This window comes from Dipteris shenzhenensis, chromosome 17 (assembly GCF_047967505.1).
Source record: "Dipteris shenzhenensis isolate YYH24624 ecotype China chromosome 17, Dip_SZ_1.0, whole genome shotgun sequence".
Taxonomy (NCBI): domain Eukaryota; kingdom Viridiplantae; phylum Streptophyta; class Polypodiopsida; order Gleicheniales; family Dipteridaceae; genus Dipteris; species Dipteris shenzhenensis.
Genome location: NC_141612.1, coordinates 28,061,373 through 28,086,526, shown reverse-complemented (window position 1 = coordinate 28,086,526; position 25,154 = coordinate 28,061,373). Strand labels below are relative to the sequence as shown.

At 48.5% G+C, this 25,154-nt stretch overlaps 1 protein-coding gene across 3 annotated transcripts in view; it reads right to left on the bottom strand.

Annotated features, from left to right (window-relative positions):
• LOC147891934 (phosphopantothenate--cysteine ligase 2-like) overlaps positions 1-23,863 on the bottom strand; it is a 38,373-nt gene extending 14,510 nt beyond the window's left edge. For 2 of the 3 annotated variants that reach the window (XM_087387964.1, XM_087387967.1), the window contains exons 1-9: positions 23,479-23,863; positions 22,844-22,973; positions 22,487-22,607; positions 13,236-13,280; positions 12,952-13,037; positions 8,837-8,889; positions 8,657-8,716; positions 3,317-3,418; positions 2,996-3,115 (exon numbers count right to left, since the gene is read on the bottom strand). In XM_087387964.1, coding sequence (XP_087244090.1) covers positions 2,996-3,115; positions 3,317-3,418; positions 8,657-8,716; positions 8,837-8,889; positions 12,952-13,037; positions 13,236-13,280; positions 22,487-22,607; positions 22,844-22,964 — 708 coding nt within the window. In that variant the 5' untranslated portion in view covers positions 22,965-22,973; positions 23,479-23,863. Of the gene's footprint in view, positions 1-2,995; positions 3,116-3,316; positions 3,419-8,656; positions 8,717-8,836; positions 8,890-12,951; positions 13,038-13,235; positions 13,281-22,486; positions 22,608-22,843; positions 22,974-23,433 lie in introns of all 3 variants that reach the window. The other variant, XM_087387966.1, reaches the window with a different exon arrangement.
• Positions 23,864-25,154: the final 1,291 nt, after the last annotated feature.

The window sequence follows — 25,154 nt, the reverse complement described above, 5'->3', positions numbered from 1 at the left end:
TCTATCCATCCATCCATCCATCTGTCTATCTATCTATCTATCTATCTACATACATACATACAAGAAATTAATTGGATGGATAGAAATGAAATGCAAAAATACCTCAGGTAGGATATGTCAATGTTCAAAAGGCATATAATCTGCAAAATAAGGACCAGCTCCCCTGAACTAGAGGTGGAGAGATCCAAGATCCGAAGAGATGGAAGAATCTGCAAAATCTCCCCACAGCGGAGATAGAAAATGAGCAGCACATGCATCGAGCCTATGCACACATCAGGGGAATAATAGTGACAGTAGAGGCACCCTAAAAACCCTATTGGAACAACCGGCCAAAAGGCTAGGGGGATACCTAAAGGAAGTCTTGGAACACGACAGCAAAGTCCTCGGGCTAGCATACAAGTTAGCTACGCAAATACTCACAACGTAACAAGCTTTGTAAAGATTGCTTGTCAAATCTTCCGGATGTAAAAGGGCCAGTCACCAGTCCCATAGATCCTGAAGGGTCTCAAGTGTACTTCAATACAATCATATCATCTCTCTCTCTCTCTCTCTCTCTCTCTATCTCTCTCTCTCTCTCTCTCTCTCACACACACACACACACACACGAATGCATTTCTTATTCTCATTTTCTGCTTGTTTCTTCCTTTTTGCTATCGAAATTTTTGTTGTTTGGTTGGAATTTCAAAGCTTAGTAAGCACTGGGTTTACCCAAGAGATTCTGAAATATTTAAAAGCCCATAGGGCAGCTTATGCTTCGGTACTGATGAGACCAAAAGTGCAGTTTTGCTTACTAGGTTGTTTTTAGTTTTTACTTTCCTCATTTACTCACAATTTTTTCTAAATTCGCTTACAAACCCCCTTCTTTTCTTTGTTCTTTTAGTTGTTCTATAGAATTTTTCATTTGTAAGATTGGATATATTCTACTCTTATGAAGGTATACTTATATATCCCATTTCTTGTAGTCGCTCAAATGCTAGACATCTCTAACTCCCAATACTACCAACTCAGACTAATTTTGTACTTCCCTAAGGATCAATGCCTTGGGATGACACGCAAGAGGTTTGATAATTTACACCTTGGGCTCACCATATTGATGACTCATGAGCCCAGAAACGAGTCTAGCTTGAAAGTTGAGTTTAATGCCCTGCATCTCAGGAGCTGATCTTATTCCTCTGCATCTTCTTAATGCTGACAATGCACCACAAAATGACAGTAGTTGTTGCTGAGAGGTCCTTGTCTTGCTTTCCCTATGCTAATTTTCCCAATTGTACTAATGATCAGAATTTGTTTTGCCAATAACGAACACCAGGGGGTTAGAGATGGCTTCCTCCATCCAAGCAGGTAAAAAATTCCTCTAGCATAGCTAAGGATTAAGGGGCGTTCTAGGTATTATAAGTGGAGCCAGCTCATTAAGGGAACTTTTGAGCCTACATACAATACCAATGAAAATTCTCCCCTGATGATGTGCCATTATCGTTCTAGGAATTCTCAACAAGAACTCCTGGGATTCACGATCATCCAAGGGCCAAGTCTGCAGTGCATCATCCAAAACACGGTCATAATGTCAACATTGACCATCTTGCCGACAATCCTCTCTCACTAGCTCCACCCCTTGTTGAGAAGTCGTCTTGGCCATCAGAACAATCAAGACAGAGGAAACAAGATGATAATGAGGAGAAGAGGGCGGTTGACGAGAGACCCGCTCAAACCTGCAAGTGCTTCTGCATGGGCAAATCCACTTAGCCCAAATCTACTACAATGATAGCATGGAGAAGGGCCAGCAGAGAATCAGCTAATGGTTGCATTGAAATGACCCCTCTAGGATTACCAAAAAGGATGGAAATGACCCCTCTAGGATAGAGGAGTAGCTCTGCATAGGCAACACTTTGACAATAGGAGGAAGAACAGAGATGGGGAAACACAGTAGAAAGGGGCAGCAAGAGTAAAAACAGGGGCACAGGAATAAGAAGCTGCCTAAAGGGCTGCTCAAAGGCAGCAAGAATGATGGAATGGAGTGTGTTGGAGAAGCTCTAAAAGGGGGAGAGTACAAGCCTGGCCTGTAGATAGACATGGATAGCTTTCCAAGGAGAGAGATGTGTTATAGTTTAGATGGCACCTCCCCATTTGTAAGCCCCCAGATGAGGAGAGCGTGGGGAGGTGGACCATCAAAGAATTGGGCTGCCACATGGGCAGCACATAGGCTGCCATGTGGGTAGCACATTGAGAAAAAGTACCTGGCTGCATAGAGGAGCCTGCCAGAGTCGGAGCAGATCTGACAGAGGGGGGTCACTGGAGCAGTCCCAGGACAGGTGGCGCCTTCTGTACAGGTGCTGGTAGTATGTAGTATGGAGCTCGAGCCAAGGTCTCTAAGCCAGAACAGAGCCATGCAGACCTGCAGTAGATCAGAGCTCTGCCCTTAGCATTCCGCCTCTCTTTTGAGGCTGCTCCTGCCATGCCATGCCACATGGCTTGCTGCCAGTGGCCTGCAGTATGTCGACCTGTTCCAGGCCTTTTCTTGGCCTTTGCCTTGACCAATCTTCACTCCAAACAGGCACCCACATGCATTGTCCATTTACTTGCTGCAAATCTATGCTAAGTACACATAAGGAAAGAAGTTTTGAATTCTATATATTAAACACCACTGTGTGGGTTTCTGTGGCTCTATTAGTCTTCCATTGTATATACCGTCTGTTACGTCAATCTCTAACAAGATGGTGAATGAGGAAATTCTCAGTTCTTGTCCTTCAGCTATATCTATTCACTTTTGTGATTTGGCCTCTTAATTCAATCTCTTTGCAGCATTACACATCCTGAATATCAATGTGACCTTGAAAGAGGACCTCACACATGCAGCTTTTGAATAAGGCCAAAACATATGTCAAAGTCCATCAGGGAGATCCTCAGCACCAATTTCTTGACGTTGAGCTTACCATTGTGCTCATTCAGAAAAACTACAACACAAATGGAATGAGACACAAAAAGAACAAATAAGAACCTTAAAAGATACGCAGAATGCTGATGGGGCCCATTGTTCCCTCAAGACTTTAAGCATTTTGGGCACAGCAGCAAGCTGCATTGCTAAAGGGCCTTCTGCAGATTGTATCTTGTGCTCATCCTGGGAACAATGTAACAAATTAGCTATAGTTTCTCTCACTACAGTTTGTCCTAACATGCAATGAGGATGCATGTTGATAAGTTGTACCTCATAACAGGCTTTCTAAGTGTCAATGTATAAACAAATGTATAAACAAATGATGGTTAGCATCTCATTTGTTAACTCCAAAGATATGCCTACTAATAATGAGTAGAAAAATACCATGGTATCCCAAGGAACATAGAAATCTGACACTGCAGCTGCAAGGTAGAACATCGCAAGCTTACACATGGAGTCCATATTCAGTGCAATTATATGCAAAATCTGCTTCAAAAACATACACCATTCTTGAGAACATTTAAAGCAAGTCCAGATGGCCATGCTACTATATCATTTAGAATGTAAACAGTAAGTATAGAAAAATTAGAAAGTTTTATGAGCACATGCAACTTATCCAACAGCAACCATCTCACTTCGTGAGCATATGGAAAAAGGCACAATTTTAAAAATTTTATCAAAACGTGATTCATGATAATGAGATACAAACATAGATGTGTGCAAACTAAATGACATGTGGGCAATCCTACACAATGGTCCAAAAGAACCATGGCAGTCCCAAAATGCTTCCCCTTGTTCTCTCAACTATTAAGAACCCAGTGATAATAGGCCAAGCTTGGCAAGGGCCTTTGGAGAAGGTTCTGGAGGCAAGGCCTTGGAAAGAAACCTATGTTATATGAAGTAATGACGTGATATCTATTTTTCCACATAAGTGCTATAGGGACAAAATATATTAAGCTTTTCCACCCCCATTAAAAGACACAACATAAAAGGATAGCTTACAGTAGTCCATGGACCACTCCAACTAGTAAAGAGCCCCCAATTCCGGAGCCATTTCATTCATCATTATTAAGAATAAAAATACCTCTTGAATTAGATTTTCACTTAAATTTTGTTTCGAGGGTGGGTCTAGCACAAGTATTACCACTAGCCTATGGTCTCTTGTGTGAGGAGTGTTGTATGGTCTCTTGTATGATGAGTGTAGCTTGCCTACAAGCTAAGCGTGTATGACCTTATGAGTGAAGGTAACTGACAACCCATTGATAAAAGCAAATGAACATCCATGCTTTAGAACCAGCTATTCAACCTAAAGATAAATGATAGAGAGTCAGCCCACGACTTCCTAGTGAGGAGAAAGATTCTCAGAGATCAACTCGGAGCAATGGGTCACAAGATGGACAGCAACCAAAAAGCCATGCTCTTGGTTGATAAGCTTACAAGGAGCTAACGAGGGTTGATGACTAATCTCACTATTGGAGAACAAACGAGGCCGCTCACATTTGAGGAGTTTTCTTCTTTGTTGCTTCAAGAAGAAGATCAAATGAAGTTGTACGGCGGGAAGGATGACAATGAGGACAACGAGAAGAATGGAAGCCACAGAAAAATAAGATGCCAATGGTGAGGATGGGGGCACAGCTGATGGTGACAACAAGAAGCAAAGAAAGAGCCACAACAAGTGCTTCTATTGCTACATGCCTAGATGCTTTGCCAAGGATTGCAAGAAGAAGGAGGCTGACCAAGCAAGGAAGGGGGACCAGTGAAATACGATATTTGCCAATGTGGTAGACGCTATGTCCCATTGAGACAAAGTATGTAGACCCAGAAGTGGTAGTGTTCATAGCAGACATCGAACGTTATTGCACAAAGTCAGACTCTGTGGTGGAGGATGGAGGAGGTTGCTCAATCATCGGACGTGAGGAACAGCCCTATACCACCTGCAAAAATGGAAGGGCAGACCTAGAGATGGAGCTTGATGAGCAAAATCTCACTATAGGGAGTATAACTATAGTGTTACATGCAAGCACGGAGAATCGTAGTACTTATAAGAGTAGATTACTTTGAGATCAATATAGGTATAGGTGCTCTCAACTCAATGAAGAGTGGAGGGTGAAAGCCTTCCATATAGACAAAGGGGGATCTCTCATTGCAAAGGCATTTGACGCCTGCTACAAGATTGTCCCCTTGAGATTCGCAGCAAAGACATCGGCAAGTTCGAGTTGCAGATCAATGTATGGTGATCAAGAGGCTTCTCCAGACTAGCCCGCTTGCATGATGTTGGAAGGATCATTATCAAAGCCTTTATGGTGGAGACAAAGGATCCGGAAGATCAACAAGTGACACACTCGCTCCAAAGTTAGCCGAAGGGATTCCTACAAGAGGGGATCTACATGGACCAGCCACTAGGATCTCACTATGCAGAAAATGATGCATATGGCACCGGTGGGCTGTAGGGTTAAAATAGACCCTATATCTTTGGTACCTTCCAAGGTTTGATCAGTCCCTCTCTCTAAGGGGGGCAACTAGAACTTGCCCTAGATGGGCCAACTGCCTACCCTAGATGGGCTGCCCAGGCATGCCATAAAAGGAGCTCACACGTAGCTATGAGGGGGCTGCCAAGCAGCCTAGGTGGCCAACCAGTAGGTCGGCCCACCTCTGCCAGCGACCCTGCTACTGGGGCTTGGTCACCCAACTAGCAGCTCAGGTTTGCTTCCCCAAAGGGTGGCCACACAAGCCCCCCTATACTGGCCTAACTACGGCTCCTCCAAGGGGGCTGCCACATGGCACATAAACAGGCTGCAAGAGCCCCGAACTGCCCCAAACAAGGCAAGTCATATCCGCCTTGGCCAGCAGCCCTCCTGGCCCACGCGTATGACCCTGGTATGCCCTGCAAGCAGCCAGATCTGCCACAATGACCTGGCCATCGACATGCCTAGGTATGCACCCAACCCTATCACACACTCCCAACCAAGGCCCTCACTCTCTATCCTAACCATGGTACATTAGGAGATGCTCAACTCTAACACCCCCTCTCAGCTCCTGGATGTAGCATCATCTCCAAGAGAGCTGAGCGTGTCGCCAAAGCAACTGAAGGAATCCATAACGTGAACCTCTGTCGCTGAAGACCACAACAGGTACCATCGAAGAAGGAAACCTGGTACTGCTCCTTCCATGCCACAGGTGCTATGCAAACTCCTCTAGTCCGGTATTGTACTAGTACAACAATCCAGTTGATATTGCCAACGATGCAGGATCTGCTTTCCTGCATGGGCACTGCATCATAGAGCTATACAACCCCCTCTCAAGTCCAAACTTGTAGACTAACATCAGATCGATGCCCTCTATGCTCTAGAAACAATGGGCATCTAGCTGCTTACTAGGATCAAACTGCGGTGTCTGGATTCCTGCACTAGCAATCATCTATACCATCCAGATCCCCAGCAGCTCATCAGACAGTAGCTGTAGCAGAACACAAGGAAACCCCCTCTAGGTCTACTAGGTCATCACGTCCAAACAAATACAACCTGGGATACATACTGCCACCTGAGTCAGCGGGAGCAACTCCTCATGCCTGAAGTCTTGCCTGAGGGCGTACCTCGAACAAAGACTCCTCCACCACTCACTTGTCTGGCAAGTCCCGCTGCCACAAACAAGCAAGCAATCCTCCAACTCAAAACAAAATGCCTACCAGTAACGCCACCTGGGTCAGCGGGAACAACTCCTCATGCCTGAAGTCCTGCCTGAGGGTGTACCTCGAACAAAGACGACTCCACCACTCACTTGTCTGGCAAGTCCCGCTGCCACAAACAAGCAAGCAATCCTCCAACTCAAAACAAAATGCCTACTAGTAACGCATCCTGCCTCGTGCGACTAGAAGGTTGGAACAATCGACGTGACGGCTGTTCCAGCATCTACTTCTTTTTGCTCACTAGTCCTCTCACTTTTCCTTTGAGGATACTACCACCAATAGTAACCTTTCTGACTACAATGGTTACACATACTTGAAGCCTTTACAGCTTCTCTTTCTGTATCTATTAGCTTACTCCTTCCCTTCTGCTCTACAGGTGCCAAAGCCTCGAGTGACTTTCCTAGAAAGGGCTTTGAAATCTCGCCTCCTGGTCGAGCACCATGGGTAGCAACTTTTCCCAGGTCAACGTATTCATCCTTCCACTGGTTGTCAAGGACAAATAATATGCGGAGTACTGGGTAGACAAGTGGAACAGCAATGTTATGGCCATGTCCTCAGATGATATCTGCTTCCCCGCCTGGAGAATCTCTTGCTGCTGAAGCTCCTGTAACTAATCAATGTGCTCCCACATCGATCGAGACTTCGAGGGATCCAATAACCTCATCTGAACTTCCAAAGAGACCCTCTTCATGGGAGAGGTTCTGTTGTACAAGGATGCCAAATGCTCCCAACTACTTTTGGCCACCATCATATGCTTTACATGATTAATTACTTGAGTACAGTTAAGGAAAATGAAAGACCTTACCCTCGCATTGACTCTGTCCCAGAGCTGAGACATGGTCTCTGCCTCCTGCTGTTACAGGATCCCTAGATTTTTGCAAGGGGATCAGGCCTGACAACCCCACCAATATGAAGTCTGCTAAATCATATGACTGCAAGACGGACTCCATCATATCCCGCCACACACCGTAATTGAGTACATCCAATTGACGATCCAAGGGGAAGGTGGGTAATACGGGAATTTTCACCTTGCTCTCTGCCGTCTCAACCAGGGTAGTCGACATAAAGAGATAGTCAAACAGAGAAGAGAGAGTGGATGGGAAAGAAGGTAGAGAAGGGGATTCACGAAGAAAGAGAGGAGACAGCTGGAGAAGATAATGGAGAGGCTTGGGGCCTAGGTACCTTCACACCTTCGCTGTCCCATCCCTCGAAACCCCTCCTTTCAGATTTGATAACACCCTTCAAATACTACGCACCTTCCTTGACACCCGAACAGTCCACACCTCTGCACACTCCCCTTCAACTCCTCTGAACAGCAGCCCTAATACTCCATGCACTTTGCTGGCTCCACGCTCCCTCCACGTCTGGGATCTTTAGCCAACATTTGGCTCTGATACCATGTGAGTAAGAAAGAAAGTCTATTAAAGTCTTCAGAAGACCAAAAAGGGTCTATGAGACTAAGAGAAACTAATACGATGAGCTGATAGGTGAAGCCACTAAAAGGGCATCAACACCTAGGACAAATACAAAAATCCATAATCCATAATCCATAACCCTGCCCGTAACGGTGTCGGTACGAGAAGGGAAAAACACTCTGAGTGGAAGCCAATGAGAGTGCCGTGCCAGCCCTAGGAGGGGGCCTCGATGTGCGAGACTGCAAAAACCCTGTGATAGGGTGCTGGCGACTGTCAGCATGTATGGCTTGCTGAAGTCTCCTGGCTGTAACCCTGCAGCAAACCGGTGCCACAGTCAATCCCGTGGATCGTGCATTGGGTCTAGTAGGCATGGAAGCAAGGTCCCTCAGCGTGATCTGGGCCTCAGTGCGCTGACAAGTTTGATGTGTCTCTGACTCTGGCTCGGGTCCCGGATCTCCGTGACTCCTGTTGGTCTGTGTTGTCTAGCTTAAAAAATACAGTCCACATGTGCACTTATACGTTTGTTGGTGCATTCTATTTCTTCACAAACTGTGGGTGCCACCATTGCAATGCAAGTCAAAAAATAGCACCAAACAGAGAACTGATGAGGACAATAACCACAACCTGGAGATACTCAAACAATGTCGTATATGGGACTTTCAAGAGAGTGCCCTGCATCATTGCCTGCAGAGAAAAGTTACTCAGTTTCAGTTCTTTAACTGTATACACTCCGTACTTTGAACTATATGGAAAAAAGAAAATAAGAAAGAAGAAACTAAACCCTCTAGAAAAAAAGCTTTAAACCTCATGGTATGCCTTAACAGCATATTCCACAGCTGTGCGATACTCTGCTTGCACTGTATGATAAAAAGAAAGTGAAGATAAATCAGAAATCCAACTCATTACAGCATGCAAGTCTGATTATGCTGCACAATAAACTGTCAATAAAATTACGGTTAGACTGGCTTCCTATGGTTTCATTGGTTATTATACTACAACAAAGCAATGTGACATATGAGAACCTTAATATGAAAAAACAGGTAATGTGTACAATGCATATTCGTATACAAAATAACATAGTCACTAATCTAGCATTTGATCGATGCTTGAAAATCATTGTGGGTGGTCAGTTGATTGAACGACTAGAAATACAGACTGATGATTTCTAGTTGATGGCAGCATAAGCATCCAAAAGAACATGACTTTTTAATTAAACACCTTTCCTGATGAGTTCATCTCTGGTAAGGGGTGGTCCTCATTCGCAACAACCCAGCCGGTGTCGGAATCTCTCTACTTCTCTTTGCACCCTATCTCTTGTGTGGAATTTGTGTTGGCTTTATTTTTCAATTCAAGTATTGATTAATTAACAAGCTCTCTATTCACGCACGGGTGAGTAGAGAACCGAGATGAAAGATGATAAGTAGAAGAAAGAGTACAGGCCATTGGGTCGCAAATTGACTTTCAACCCGCAGCACTAAATCCACAAGAACCAAGGGGAGGACCAAGAGATAAGGACACCCACACGAGAGGCAAAAAGGGCCTAGGAATTCCTATTGGAAAAGGTGTGACTCCCATAGATTTTCTCTTCATTTAGGCAACATCATGATGAGATAACGAACCTTTGTAGGGACTGAGGAGACACAAGAAAAGGCCTAGTAATGCCCCCAAAGAATCCCATGAACTACAAGAGGACGCAAACAACCGAGTTTACATATTGGACAGATCCGGATTTCGATGTATTATTGCTGGTGTGACTGCACTACAAATTTCTAAACTTAAGCATGGATTGGATAATTAATTTCAGGAGAAGTGTCAGATCGGTCTACAACTTTAGGGATCCACGGGCCCTTTCGAATGCCAAAGTTGGTCTTTGCCTTCTCTGCAGCAGGACGAAACAACGAAGGCTAAGAAAATAAACTGAACCAAGCAGCTGTGGTATGCCAGGCAAAGTCTGGCACAACATGAGTGGGAAGCGAAGACAAATCGCACCAGATATTTTAGCTTTTTCTCTAGCTAAGACGAACCAAGGATGCATGCTTAACTACAAGCAGTCGCAAGAATTGAGGTGATAGGTTAACAAGGAAGAGTCAAGGCAAGTTATTGAAGCAAAAACCAAATCGAATGCTGTCACCAGAATTAGCCTCCGCTCTACCGATTGTCAACCATTCCACAATTGCTCCTTCGGGCTTGCTCCCTGCATGTGCTCTACTTCAGACTGCATGGATCAAGTTGCTCAGTGGCTGCCCCGTCAATAATGCAGAGCTTTCTGGCATTTGACAGTATTCATGGATTCAAGTCATTCGGGGACAAAGTGCAGTCATTCACTTTCAGCCAAGGATTCAATCTGATCATTGGTACAAACAGCAACGGCAAATCAAACATACTCAGAACTACTGAAGGAGCACAGACTTCTATTGGAGGAAACATAGCCATGGTTTTACAATCCAGAGTTACAAAGCGAGCTTTCTGGCTCTTGACAGTATCATGGATTCAAGTCATTCGGGGACAAAGTGCAGTGGTTCACTTTCAGCCAAGGATTCAATCTGACCAGGCAAATCAAATGTACTCAGAACTACTGAAGGAGCACAGACTTCTATTGGAGGAAACGTCAGCAATGGTTCTACAATCCAGAGAGCTCACTGACAAAAATCCTGCTCTCACTTTGGGTGCAGTTATGCATGCAGCATCAGGAGGAGACTGCTGTGGTATGAGAACCAGCAGAATATTCACCCCCATCAAGGCCCAGCTTGGCTGTAGAGAAATTTCACTCCCCACCACTAGAGCACAGCTAATTAAGATGATGGTCAAGACGCAGTAGGAAAACACCCAGCCATCAATGCAATCAAGCAACTACAAGCAAACAGGGGCTCTCTCAAATATTGCTGCAAGTGGAAAGCAAAGTGGAGATGGGATATGCCAAAGTCAACACCATAGAACAGAAAATGCAGGCACAACCAGAGCAAGGGGAGATAGCAAAGTTGCAGGATAGCACAATACCCAAAAAACGGAATATCATAAACAGCATTGATGACCTGGTAAACAATAATGCAATACCAAAAACAATGGGGAGCAGAAAGAGAAGCAGGACAAGGCTCTAATCATAATAGATAGTAGGGATAAAAGAAGATGAGGAGGAAGATGTAGGAGAGGTCCTCACAGATACTCTCAAAAACCAAGCACATATCAGCAATAAAGTGGCACGGCAGGATGCCTACAGGATCAGAAGGCAAGGGGACAGCCCAAGACAGCTAGTTGTGAAGTTCCAGAATGCCCAATCCCAGCTTACGGTGCTCATTCATTGAGGGATCTACCTTAAGGGGCACTCTAGGACCTCAAGACGAGTCAATACTCCCACAAGCTCAAGGAGCTTGAGATGGTCAAGGAATGCAACAAAGATGGAAAGGCAAGTATTACAGAAAAGCACAAAGGTGAAGTTATTTAGCTCCCACCAAATCTCCCTTTTACAAACATGACAGTAGCATATCACAAGGTGAATGCACAAACAAGATTAAGGTCGGGCACAATAACAATAGAAGGGAAAGAAGAAATGGAAGAAGAGAGTTAGGAAAGACTGGTTTGGAAGAGGTCATCAGAAGATACAAGAGATCCCCACCACATGGGAAAACACCTACTCACACTATGCTGATGTTCCAGGATGCAATGACATGCCTTTCTCGGAAACACTGGAGACCACACATGCACAACCCCCCAGGGCTCAAGAATCAGCCCAGATGCAAGACATCTATTGAAATACTTCAAGAACATGAGATGACTTAGAGTCCGACAAGAAGGCCCCCTCCATCAGGATTGAAGGGACAAGACCCGCTCCAGAAAATCAGAAACACATGACACACACCCCCACGTCTGAAGATGGACTGTAAAAAGTCCATATTTACAATGAAAGCAATCTCTCAATGCCAGACACCTTAAGGCTTGCACTTGCAAGGAGATATGCAAATGTCTGACAGAGTCACTGCAGAAAGAGCCGCAACTGCTTTCCAAAGGGCAATGGAGGAGTGTAGGCATGCCCTGCAATCACTGGTATGACCAAGAGAGCAAAACAGCAAATAAAGCATGGAAAAGAGCAGACACGGCCAAAGCCAGAGATTACAGGTTGATAGTCAAGAAAAGAAAATAGACTTCGTAAGAAACAAACAGCCTGAGCACTTTGAAGAGCTCAAGAAAAATCCTAGAAAATTTTTCCAGAAGCTACATGGGACCAAACCTTAATCTGGAAAAGCGGTATGGGATGATATGCCCCAAGTTGTTAGGGACCTATGGTTCTACTTATTTCCTGGCTTCCCCAGGATATTTTGGCACACTTCTAATTACATATTTCATTGTAATCCCTCCTATTTGTTTTTTTTTTTTGCAAGAAGTAATCCCTCCTATTTGTTAAACAAGACGACTTTATTCCTAGGTTCAAACAAGAAGACATTACTCCTAGATTCTCCTAGGGTTTCCTATTGGGTCTGTCCAGAGTTTTGGGATACCACTTTATTCAAAAACCAAGCATTATTGGAAAAAGAAATATCCAATCGTACAAATTCCATTCATTGTTTCTATGTTCCAATCTTTCTATATTTATGTTATAAATCATGTGCTGGATGCTGGAAGTTATTGTTTTTATTTATTTTCGGTAATTTCAAGTGCTTAAATAGATCTTTGGAGACACCCTTCTGCTAAAGCACGACTCTCACAGAGGGACAGAAGAAGTCCTTGGAGCCAATTCAAGTAAAGACCACATCAAAACACAAATAGAAGCTCTTGGGCTTGCAAACCACTGCCCCTCCGTTGTAAATCTTGAAAAGAAGCAAGACGAAAGAAATAATTCACAAGTTCATGCACAGGAAAAGTTGTCCTGAGCAGCAGTAGCACTAATTTGGAAACAGATGCACGAGTCAAAGGAAAGAGCTTACTTTGAATACCAGAACTGCCGCTGGGTTCAAAACATGTTAAAAGAGGGTTTTCCGGCACAAACCTGCAAAATGGCTGGACGCTTTCTCTGGCAAAGACCACCAATACTATCTATCAATTGGATGGTTTCAAGCTTTGTGGAGAGCGTAAAAATAACAAACACCTTGCCTTTCTCCAAATCCATGCTATGTTCGATCAACACAGCAAAAAATAGAAAGTTGCTTGCTCCTCTAAGAGTTCTCCACAAACTCTCAGTGAAAGAAAATGTTTCAGTAGGTGGAGTAACCTTCTATAAAGAAAGATGACAGCATATCCAGCCTTTAAAAAAAACCTGGAAAAATCCAATAGCCACTATAAGAATTAGAGCACCAAAGCAAAGATCCAATTGACCAAAACGACATGTTGCTTTCACTATATTTGAATCCTTCTCTTCTACCCTTCCCTATTCCCATTGGCTTTATATAAACTTGCGTGGCAACATCATAGATGCACATTCCTTTTATGTTTGGTGTTTTAGAAACATAATACCCATGTTTCATTTTTTGCCGAAAAAACAGTGCTAATTATATTACTTCGAGAACAAGATACAAGAGGTCAGCTTATAGCTGACGGGCTGCGTTCACAAACCGGACGCAGCCCTAAAAGGTAGCATAATAAATCATACTCTCACGGAGGGATATGATGAGTGTGAATGAACAGCCATCGGGGTGGTGAGTAGTGCCACCGAAGGCCCTGCGTAGTCTGCTCGAAGAAGAGGCCCTGTGTGTCCCAAGCCCGGAGGAAGCGTCTCCGCTTCTCCTGACCGGCCCGGGAGTCTCCCTGAATCTGGTCCCACTGGCCTCTGAGGGTATGAATAATCTCACTCCAAATCTCCGCCATGATCTGGGCAGTCGATAAGGAGGTGCCACCGAGGATCTGCGCGCAGCGCGAGGTCCAGATGTGCCACCCTGTAATGCTGCTGATAATCTCCCAGACTGGCTGCCTCTCCCGAACTCCTGTATCAGCCTCTGCTAGGTGCTGTGGGATACCCTCGAGCAGCCCCCACGTCCCCTGTGTGATAAGGAAAGTGGGGTCCTGCTGGCATGCCTCGAATAAGTGATGAAGACCAGGTGCGGTGCTGCACCAACAGAACGCGCCCCAAGTGATCAATCCTAGCTCTGGTGCTGCGCGAGTAAGAAGCCCGAAAGTCCACCTCCACACTTCCTGGGCGCGAGTGCAGCTCCACAGGCAGTGTTTTGGTGACTCCTCATCCGCATGGCAAATCTGACAGCATCCGTCCTGGCCTATCTGCCTCAACCAGCTCCCCACTGGAAGACCTTTGTGGGCAAGAAGCCACAGGAAGTATGAGATCTTCCGCGGCCGCCAGCTCTCCCACAAGGCCTTCCAGAATGCCTGCAAAAAGAACCTGGAAATACCCTGTGCGTACCAGCTGGGTCGCTGGGTGGGGGGGCGGCTCTGCATCCTCCCGAGAACTCGCCTGCCCAGAGTCGTGCTGTAGGGCGAAGAAGGAAGTCGGCCCCTGTCCTGTCACAATCTCTGGCCACCACCACTCTCCTGGGTCCCAATCAAGCTCTGATAAGACCCGCCCCTCCCAGAGCCAAAGACGCCAAAGCTGCAACTGGTCCTGCTCGATACTAGGGTCGGTACGCCAGACCTTCCCCAAAAGGCCTACGACCCTAACCCTCTGCCACGGGAGTAGGGGGTCGATGAGCGCATCCTCTCTCCTGAGTCGTCCATCCCCTGAAACCGCGAAGAAGGAGATAGAGGAGTCATCCATACGTCCTGCGACCACCAGTGGGATGCCACGGGGGGTGAACTGTCCCAGCCAGCGGGTGTCACCAGGCATGAGGACCTGAGGCTCAGGTGGAACCAACCAAGCAGCTAGGATCGCACCGTCGATCTCCGTGCGTCTCGCCTGGACTCCACGTGCACCTCCAGCTGCGTCTGCAAGATCAGCCATCTCCAGATGTCTGTACGTATCCCTCCAAACTCGAAGGGACCGGGCTGGCCCCCTCATCCAGCCGTCCCACCTGATATGTGATCTCTCCCCCAACTGAAGGCCCTCGGCATCTCTGACCTGACCGTTCCAGATGAGCGGCTGGCGATCGATCTCCTCCTGACAGCTGGGAGGGGACTGAATGAGACTGAGACGGAGCCGCCTCCAAACCATGAGGAGGCTACGAACGAGTGGGGAACGGGGCTGAGTGAGCGGGGTGGAAGTGAAGATCCACCTGAGGGACGGTAGCCACTCTCCACCTCGGCGCGGGACACAAGAGCCGACTCCCTGCTGAAGTAAGATCTTCCACGTCTGCCCCCCCGGGGTCAAACCGCGGATGACAAGCTTGCCTAACAAGGCCTGACTCTGAAGCTCTGGATCGATAACCCCTAGGCCACCCTCAGCCTGCGGAAGAATGACTGTCTGCCAAGCAACCCTGGCTCTGGTATCTCTAAGAACATCCTCCCCAGACCAAAGGAAGTTCCGAACCAACCTCCTGAGCTGTGCCACGCTGGATCTCGAGAAGCACCAGCAGGAAGCCACATACCAAGCCGTGGCTAGGAGGACCTGGTTAACTACCAGGGCACGACCTGCAAGAGACAGCTTAGCAGTGCTCCAGAAAGCCAGCTTCCGTCGGATGGAGTCTAGCACCGGGAGAAACTGCTGAGCTGGCGTGATGTCTAGGCCAACCTGGAAGCCAAGGTATCTAGCTGTCTGTCCCCGTGGAATCCATCTGAAACCCAAAAATCGCCCCCACTGAGAACACGCCCCAGGGTCTGTGAGAAAACCAACTGATTTGTTCCAGTTGATTTTCGCACCAGCGGCCGAGCAGAAGACCTCCAGGGCCATCCGCACCCTCTCTAGCATCCTCTCATCGTCCTGGACATAAAGGGCTGTATCATCTGCGTACTCCGAGTCCAAAAGCTCCGTGTCCTCCCGGAGTGGAAGGCGAACACCCCTGATCCCGGTAGACCTCGCCCGAAGGTAGTAAGTCAAGGCCTCGGCGAAGAAAAGAAACAGGTAAGGAGCAAGGGGGCAGCCCTGACGCACTGATCTCTCCAAGCTAAAGCGCTCACCCATCCTGCCTCCAATGATGACCCTGCTAGACGCTATCCTGTACAAAGCTGAGATACCCTGAATCCAACCTGCCGGGAAACCTAGCCGCTCCAGAGTCCCCTCCAAAAAGGACCAGTCCACGCGATCGTAGGCCTTCTCGAAGTCGAGAAGTAGAATGGCAAGGTGTGATCCGCTGTGCTGAGCCCACTCCGCCGCCTCTGAAAAGGTGAAGACATTATCCAGGATACTGCGATCCTGGACAAAGCCTGTCTGAGTGTCATGAATGAGGTCTGGGAGTAGAGGCCGAACTCTGGCACTGATCATCTTGGCGAGGATTTTGTAGGCGGTGGTAAGGAGAGTGATCGGACGCCACTGGCGGATCTCCTGTCTATCTCCTCCCTTCGGGATGAGGCAAATCAGTCCCGAAGAGAGGCTCTCTGGCATCTGACCGCTACTGAAAATCCCGTGCAGAGCTGCAAGGAGGGGCTGATGGATCTGGTCCCAGAAGGAGGTGAAGAATGCTCGGGGTAGCCCATCCTCTCCTGGGCATTTCTGTCCGTCGATAGCCATCAAGGCCTCCAGCATCTCATCCAAGGTAAACGGCGCCAACAACGTCGCCTGCATGCTAGGCTGGACCAAGGATGAAATGTGCTTCCCTCCTCACGGGCACGACTAGCACGAGGGGCAACCGGCTCCTGCTGGAAGAGGATCCTGTAGAAGTCAGTGGCCAACCCCAGGACCTCCCCCGGATCCGTAACGATGTGACCATCCGCTGTCCTGAGACTCCGAAGCTGATCACCTGCAGCTCTCTGGCCATGCGTCCTGAAGAACTCCCTGCACATCCGGTCACCCTTCCGGGCCCAGAAGGAGAGAGAGGCGTGATAGGAAAACTCTGAGCGACGCTGGAGTGTCTCCTCCAGGAGGGCTCTGGCTCGAAGGGCCTGGATCCGAAGCTCCTCCGAGCCCGGGGAAGCCTGCTGGAGTCGCTGAATGGAGGCGAGGTCCCTCCGAAGAGCTCTCTCTCTACTCCACCAATCCTGTCGAACCTGTAGGGCTGCTAGCTGGCAGATCTGGCTGGACTCTTGCAGAGCCTGCGCAACTGAGTCCACCAGATCCACGCACTCCCCCCAGTCTCTGTCCCAAAGACTGCAAATACTGCTGCGCACGTCCTCCCTCGAGAAAATGGAGTCGGGAATCCTGCATGACCGGGGGGGAAGGGTCTGGGCTGCCGAATCTAATGAAAGGAGCACCGGCGCATGGTCGGAAAGTGTCGTCCCTGGAACTATACCCGCCTGACCGCCTCTACTGATGGCCCAATCACTGACATAAAATCTATCAAGCCTCTCCAGGAGTCTGCCTCCTTCCCTGCGGAAGCCCCGGAAGGACGGGTCTCTCCAACTGTCCCTACCTCCTGTCGCGAAGATGAAAGAGTCCCAAGCTGACTGCTCTGCCTGAGCCATACCTGTGAACTCCGGACCTCTGCCCTGCTGGTCCTCCAAGGTCTCCAGATTGTTGAAGTCACCTCCAACAATCCAGGAATCCATGTCTGGAAGAATCCCTGTAAGTGTCCTCCAGAAGGTGGCTCTGCATCGGAGGTCTGTGGGAGCATAAATGTTGAGGATTCCAATTTTGGATCCCTCCAAATCCAGGCCTACCCAAAGGGCTCGGCCTGGGATCAACGTGCCATGACCGAAAACTCCCTGGGCTAACTGCTCGCACACGGAGGTGCAGACACCCCCACTCCTCCCCTGTGCGCCGATCGAGGGCTCCCAGTAAGTGTAGGAACGTCCAGGGAGAACCTTCCCGCAGCTACGGGAATGAGCCGCAGAGAGCTTGTGCTCCTGGAGCAGAAGTACATCCAAACGACCAATCACTGCAGGCTGAAGTTCCTGTCGCAAAATGAGCTTCCTGAGACCACGGGTGCCAGAAGAGTATTCACATTCCAGGATACGAGGTGTAGGCTCATGGAGAGGGATGGGGGGCTGCGAACAACTGTCTGCTCGCGGTCGAAGTCGATGAAGAATCAGACATGTCGGAATGGAGGCGCTGCCGCTTATGAGAAGGTTTGGAGGGGGAGACGGGGTCGTCCTGTCCGTTCTTCAACACCTTCAGCAAAGGCGAGAGGCCTTTGGTGCCATGAACAAATGCTTTCTCGAGCCAGCTCGAGATCTCTGAAGTGGTTATCCCATAGAAGGTTCGGAGTTTCTGATGGGACCAAGCTCTAACATCCTGGGGGAGAGGCCATGACAGGGGAGGTCTGAGGATCACAATCAGTCGGAAGCGTTTGGCGGCGCAACGCCACCGCAGGCGCACATCGCCCTCGGACCACTGAGTCTCGAGAAGCTGCCCACCGGACAGGCCTATCCAGGAACAGACCTGGGCGTGTGTCTGCTCTCTGAGAGCCTCCCAAACCGAGTCGTCTGTCCAGGTCTCGGTGCCATCGCTGAGGAACGTGAAGGCGAAGCTAGGGCCATCCCTAGGGGCCAAGGCGACAATCTTCCCATCCGCCCCTTTGCGGAGCAGGAAGATACTGATGTCGAGATAAGCCGGGAAGGTCCCCAAGGTCGGCCACATCCAAGTAGTCCCAGGGGCCAGATCTGTAAAAGTCTCGAGGAAGCTCTCTCTCCTGAAGCTGAGACCCATCAGAGTCTGCCACTGAGGGGCTAGCGGCCAGGGAAGCTTGCTCCAGTGGTGGTGTAGACTCCGGGTGTCCTGCCAGCGGGGGGGGAGGGGGAGGAGGCTGAGGGGTAGGCGACTCGGACTCCACGGGGGCGACTGGCGGAGAAGGTGGAGGAGACGAAGCGGGGGCTGCCCTCGGCTGGGAAGCCGACGGTGCAGCTAACTCTGTAGGGGAGTCGAGGGGAATGGAGGGAGGGGGGGTGGGGATGCATCTGGAACTGGGGCTGAGAGGGAGGAGGAGGAGACTGAGGAAGAGACGGGGGCTGAGGCTGCGGGTCGGGCGAAGGGAGGGGAAACTGGGGAAGGGGCTGGGACTGAGTGGAAAGGGGCGGGGGAGCGGGAGAGGGGGATCTGAGGCTGTGAAGGGCGGGCTGCCGTCGAAGAAGAAGCTCTCCCAGGTCCCTGGGGCGGCTGCCTGTCAGGTCTCTGGGGTGCTGCTGCAGGAAGGGTAACCTCTGCCTCCTTGCCTTTATCCGAGATCTTCTTGTTCTTTCCTCTTTTCCTTCTAACCTCGGTCCAACCACCCACTAACTCTAGACCGGGCTCCAACTGCCTCGGCTCCTCCTGACGTGGCTGTCCGGGGGGGGCGGGGGCGGAGGGGGCGGGGGCGGAGGGGACGGGGGCGGGGCGGGGGGGTCGAGATGAGCTGGCGAAGCGTGGACAAGCAGCCACCAAGTGCCCAAAGCCGTGGCACCTCAGGCACTGACCTGGCTGTCCGGTGACTATCATGCTCTGGGTGATGCTACCGGCATCTGTCACAATCTCGATCACTGCAGGGAGAGTCGCAGGATCTGCCACAGCCACACGGACTCGGGGGGCTCCTGCCGTGGTCACCGCGTCGGCGAAAGTGTCGTGCATAACCCAGCCGAAATGGGAGCCCAAGTCCCTGACAATCGGCCGCAGCTCAGCAGCAAGACCTGGAAAAACTAGTGTCACTGGGTGGCGAGGTATACGGAACCGAACATCAAAATCTGCTGCGCTGAATCCACGGTACCACGGGACTATCATGATAATCTTTCCATCCACCGATGTGGGGGAACCGGCAATCAGGTTGCTCGCAGCTTTCTCATTGGAGAGTTTGAGCCAGAAGATGCCCCTTCCCATAAGGGCCACCTCCTCAATATGGCCATCCTCTAGCAGGAGAGTGGACTGGAGCCAGTCCCTGATGGCTGATCTGGAGGGAGAGTGTCCAATGACTCTACCGTAAACAGAGGTACGGGCAAAGTCAATGGCAACCTCCTGAACACGAGATGATTGTTGCTCTGTCAGGATAACGCGGTAGGCATCTGGAGAGGGAGGGTCCGACTAGGCCTCCGGATCCGGGCAGGGGGCCGCCATACCGCCAAGACTAACTGCAAGCTTCCGATAAGGAACAGGCTGCCACCCAGAAAGGGGAGGCGAAGCGGGAGGGTGGCGCCTGGGTGTGGAGAGGACGGTTGCGGAGGCGGAGGGTGGAGGCGGGGTGGAGAAGTGGAGCAGAAGGGCGGGCGAGGCGAAGTGAGGGGGCGGGGGGGTCGGGACGGGGCGGGGTGAAGGGTGCGGGGAAGGCGGGGGGCACGGAAGGGCGGGGGGGCGGGGTTGGTGTGGCGGGGGCGGAGGGGTGAAGCGGTGGGCGGGGGAGCGGAATGGAGGCGGGGGGGGCAGAATGGGGCGGGTGGAGCGGAATGGAGGCGGGGGGGAGCGGAATGGAGGCGGGGGGGCGGAATGGGGCGGAATGGGGGTCGGGCGGAGGCGCGGGGGGAGCGGAATGGGAGGCGGGTGAGCGAGGGGGTCGGGCGGGAGAGGCAGAGCGGCGAGAGGGGGGGGTGAGGTGAAGCGAGGGGGGGGTGGGGTGAAACGAGGGAAGGGGGGGGGGAGTGGAGGCGAGGGGGGCGGCGATGGAGAGGCGAGGTGGAGAGGCGAGATGGAGAGGCGAGGCGGCGAAGGAGAGGCGGCGGGTGAGGGGGAGGGCGGGCGGGGGGCGAGGGCGGAGAGGCAGGGGGCGGGGGTGGTCGCGGCGAGGGGGGGGGCTAGGGAGAGGAGGTAGAGCTAGCGGTGGGGGGGGAGGGAAGCTCGCAGGAGCGTGACTCACTTGCTTTTCCCCATGTTTCATTGTATCATTTATAAAGCCTTATTAATGGAAAGTAAAAACAAGAAGCAAAGTGTAGCTTATAACAGATTGCCAAATTAAAAAGGACGTTTCTCTCCTTTTAGAAGTTTCAGAGAGTGGAGTTTAACATAAGCTTAGCTAAGAAAAAATCCTTGATTTCTTCAATATCTGCAAGGGAATACAGGTTGCCAAGAACAATCTTGTATCGAAAGGAATCCTGTTATATAAGAACAAGCGAAATGCATCATGCATGTGAGCCATTCCTAATTTTTTGGTATAAAGCATCATTCTTTGAATTTATCATGCTATCAAGGTGGTATATATTGTTGCATTTGGGGATCAGTTTCCATTGCATCTGAAAAAGCAGGGTGACCAGATTGTGGATAGGGAGACCTTATCACACATTTGGCTGAATATCACAACACCCCTACGTAATCAATGGGATGGATGTACATGAGATTGTGACCTACGAGATATAGATTCACACTTTCTAGAAAGTTAAACAAACGCATGGCATGGTTGCTTGTATGTATTGCTGAGGATCTTTCACTATAGGCCCCATGTCATGACTTAAGATTGAGACACAAATGTTTTTAAAAGTCATCATACATTCCAAGGTCAACCTTCAGGATACATCAATTAGAAAATTCCCAAGATTTGAGACATTCTATGTCAGCAATTGGTATTTCTCCCAAGAAATAAAGAAAAGTCTTTATCAGATTGACTATGGTCAAAGAAAACTGACTTTGGTTCACTAGAATAAGTCTTACTACTTTTACTTTTACTTTGCATTCGTAAAAAAGAACTGTGGGGACGCCCACAAGCAACTAGGATTAGTCCAAGAACTAGGAATGCATGCATTTCGCTAACCTTTAATGGGTTAAAGCGTTGGAATTTGTTTGTGCCATGTGTAGGACCTAACAAAGTGCAAAAAGGGCCCAAGTGTTCCCACAAGGCTCAAAAAGTAAAGACAAGGGGGCGCCTCATTAAAAGGAGGGTCCACAAGATTAAAAGGCACCTAAAAGCTCCAGAGCGCCAGATTTAGAAGGGAAAAGACTAAAAGCTTGGCTTTTTGTAAGAGTAGCTTTTAGAAAGCAAGCCCTAGCTTTTAGCTAGGCCTAGTCTATAAAAGAAAGGCCCCTGGCCTCCCAGATTCATTCAAGATTGTACTCAGACTTATGCTCTTTCATAAGCCAGTTGTACAAAGATAATTCTATTGCAATAAAGACCTTCGGTGGGGTCCAGCCCTTATTTATGGGCCCTAGTGTGGTGTCTTGCATTATTTCTCTCTCCCAAACCCCTCTTTCTATTGCTGTGATTCACTTCTACTCCTCCCAAGCTGAGTTGCGATTCATTCCAGCATCATATCTTCGACTCTCTCACGCATATAAGTGCCCGGAAAGAGTGCAGCTGCAGCTATCCAGTTCCCAGCCCTTCTGGAAGATCATCTACTTGCTGTGATTAGAGTTCCCTACCTGGTGTGCAGAGATGCTGCGAATTGACTCCAAAGCACCCAGAGCTGCTGCGAATTGATTCCAAGGAGCCTAGCACTGCTGCGACTTGGTCTAAGGGTTACCAGGATCCTCTACAAGCTATTCCAGAGAGTAGGGCCATATTGTGATTTGTCTGTTGCAAACTGCTCAAAAGTGTCATAATAGCAGTGATTTTATTGCTAAAGTATATTCAAGTATATAAAGGTTTGGTTATATTCTATTACTCTGTAGATGCTGCTCCACGATTCCCTGAGCTGAAGTTATCAATAAAGCGTACACAACGACGTTCAAGAGGAACAGTCGTGCCACCAGACGTTACACACACAAGCCGCTTCCCTGTTCCACCTGTGCATAATACAGAAGGGTTATATTCAATATGAAATGAGAATCCTCAAGTTAAAAGATGTAACTTATTTCCAAAAACTTGTCTTGCGTTATACTTATCAAAGAAATCATAAGGATAGAAAATGGAGAGGACAAAACGGCCTTCAAAAAGCTGATGTATTATTTCAGAAACACAGTAGCAGCCAATAAGATGCCACTACTAGATGCAAGCTAAAATATTGCAAACAAGAACTCACAGTGCGCATTGACAAATTTTTCCACTGTTTGTCTTATAGACTCTTCATCCTTAAGCGCTGGTGCAGATTCAAAGAAAGCAGCAGCCTTCTCACCCTCCACATCTTTATATGCGTTATTCATGGCACTCACCTAAAACACAAAGGAAGATTTGCAATGCATAAAGTCGATCAGAAATCCAGTTAGTGGAGCCTGCACTATTGAGAATGGGGTACACTATATAACACAGTACTATCGATCCCCAATAGTTTTCCAATCATCAACCATTTACGATCCGACCAAAAGCAGGTCATTTTGCACTCGAGTGAAATGAAGAGACGAATGTAATTCTTTGAGTCTATGACAACGAAGCCCTTTGGCTATCAGAAAACCATGCATTTTGACTTCACAATTAAAGATAAAAGGACATCTAGTCCTCTGCCAAGTCAAGGAATCAATCGTGATGCCTCCATTCTTGTCCTCCAAATTCAGGATTGATAAGTACGCGGCCACTGTCTTCAGACAGACCCTACGTCTCTAGACGAAGATTACAAGGATTTCTCGTCCGTAGATCAAATTTAATTTTCAAAGGTAGTCCATGTATAGTATATACTATGAGAGTCCGAAACAAACAATCTTCAGCCGCTAGGGGATGTACTTGTTTGCAATGGGTTGTTATAGGTCAAGATGCTGAAGATGACCCCGCGCACAAAACGTTCTCGTGTTCTTAGATTACTGACTGACTCAGAGTGTCAAAAGTTCCACTGCTACGCCCTTCGTCTTTACCGATTCCCAGAGTGCCATCGCTGCAAAACACACCTAACATGCGCTCGTGGACTTCGTTCCTACGAGTCCCGCTTCTTCCGTATCAATCCGGTCGCTTTTATCGCACTGTGATCGAAGCCAGAGACTCTATCGAGCAGCCAGAGTCAAATCAATCATGCATTGTACTCCAAAGCATGAGTACAGGCTAGCCCAAAACCCTAGGAGCGTGTTTTCGGCCCTGCAACAGTCCTATGAGTATTGTTAAGAGAGAACCATTGTTTGGGTCAATTTCACCAAGAGTTAGTGTGGACTAAGCTGGGTTAAGGGCTAGTTAATTAGGTTAATACGTGGTTTAGGGTTTTTTAGGGTTAAGTATTTTGTCATCTTTTGGAGGTTGTAACTCATTTTGTTTTATGTGAAGGTGGTGGCTGAGTGTCTCTCGTCACTCTCGTCATTTTTCCTCCTGTGGCGAGACGGATTTGTCTTCTTCTTGCCTCTCTCTTGTGGCATGACGGATCTCTTGGCCTCACGGACACGTCTCCTTTGCCCTCTGTTCTGGTCGACGAACCTCTCTGGTGGCTTGACGGAACACCGCTCGACTACCCTTCTAGCCTAACGGAAATCTTCCTCTCGCCGATGCCTTTCTTCTGCTCGCCGCTTCTACTCACCACTACCTCTCTTCGTGGCAGTTCTCTTTGAATGCTCTGCTAGTCTGCATGCTCGATACACAGGCATGTTGACAGATGGGATGTTGTGGCATCACTGCATGTGTAATGGCGGCGACGATCTCTGCTGTGGACCAATGGTGAATGCTATTTTAGTTCTCGACATAGATTTGAGTGTTAAGTGTTGGAAGATAGCATGGAAGCAATAGAAGATGGACACAATGAAAAGAACTACTCTTGGAATGAAGAACAATGAGAGCCATATGTAGGGCATCTCTACATGATCACTGACATCATCGATGACCTCTAACCAAAGGCCACCGAGCTCATCTACTCCCCTAGAATCTAGCCAACATCTAGATGGCATCTACTCCCACCTAACTGTGCTTATGGGCACCTAACTATGCCTCTAGCACACATATATAGAACCCAAGGTGTGCCTGGGGCATACACCTTGAGATATCCCAATAACCCCCCCCTCAAGGGAATGCCTCAGGCTATGTCAAGGATACATCTAGTCACATAGTGTCTCAACCCATCTCATGGTGGTCAAGGATAAATCTATGGCTAGGATCTCATGCTAGCAAGGGTTCCCAAGGGTGTGAGGCAAACAAAGGGATACATAAGACCCTCCAATGGTTATCTCCCCTGCATGTACATGCACACAATGTCTGCAAGAGGTACCATGGAGCTAAACACATACACATGGCCTACATCATAAGGTGGGCTAGAGGTGATTACAATGATAAAGACACACAAAACAACAAGAGTACAAAATATCATAGATACCTTTGCATACTCATAATGGCTGCAAAAGGTTCATAGTCCTTTTTGGAAACATGATATGAGCAAGGCACCCTAGAAATAGAAATCCGCATTTCAGGAGCATAGAAGCTGTAGCTTG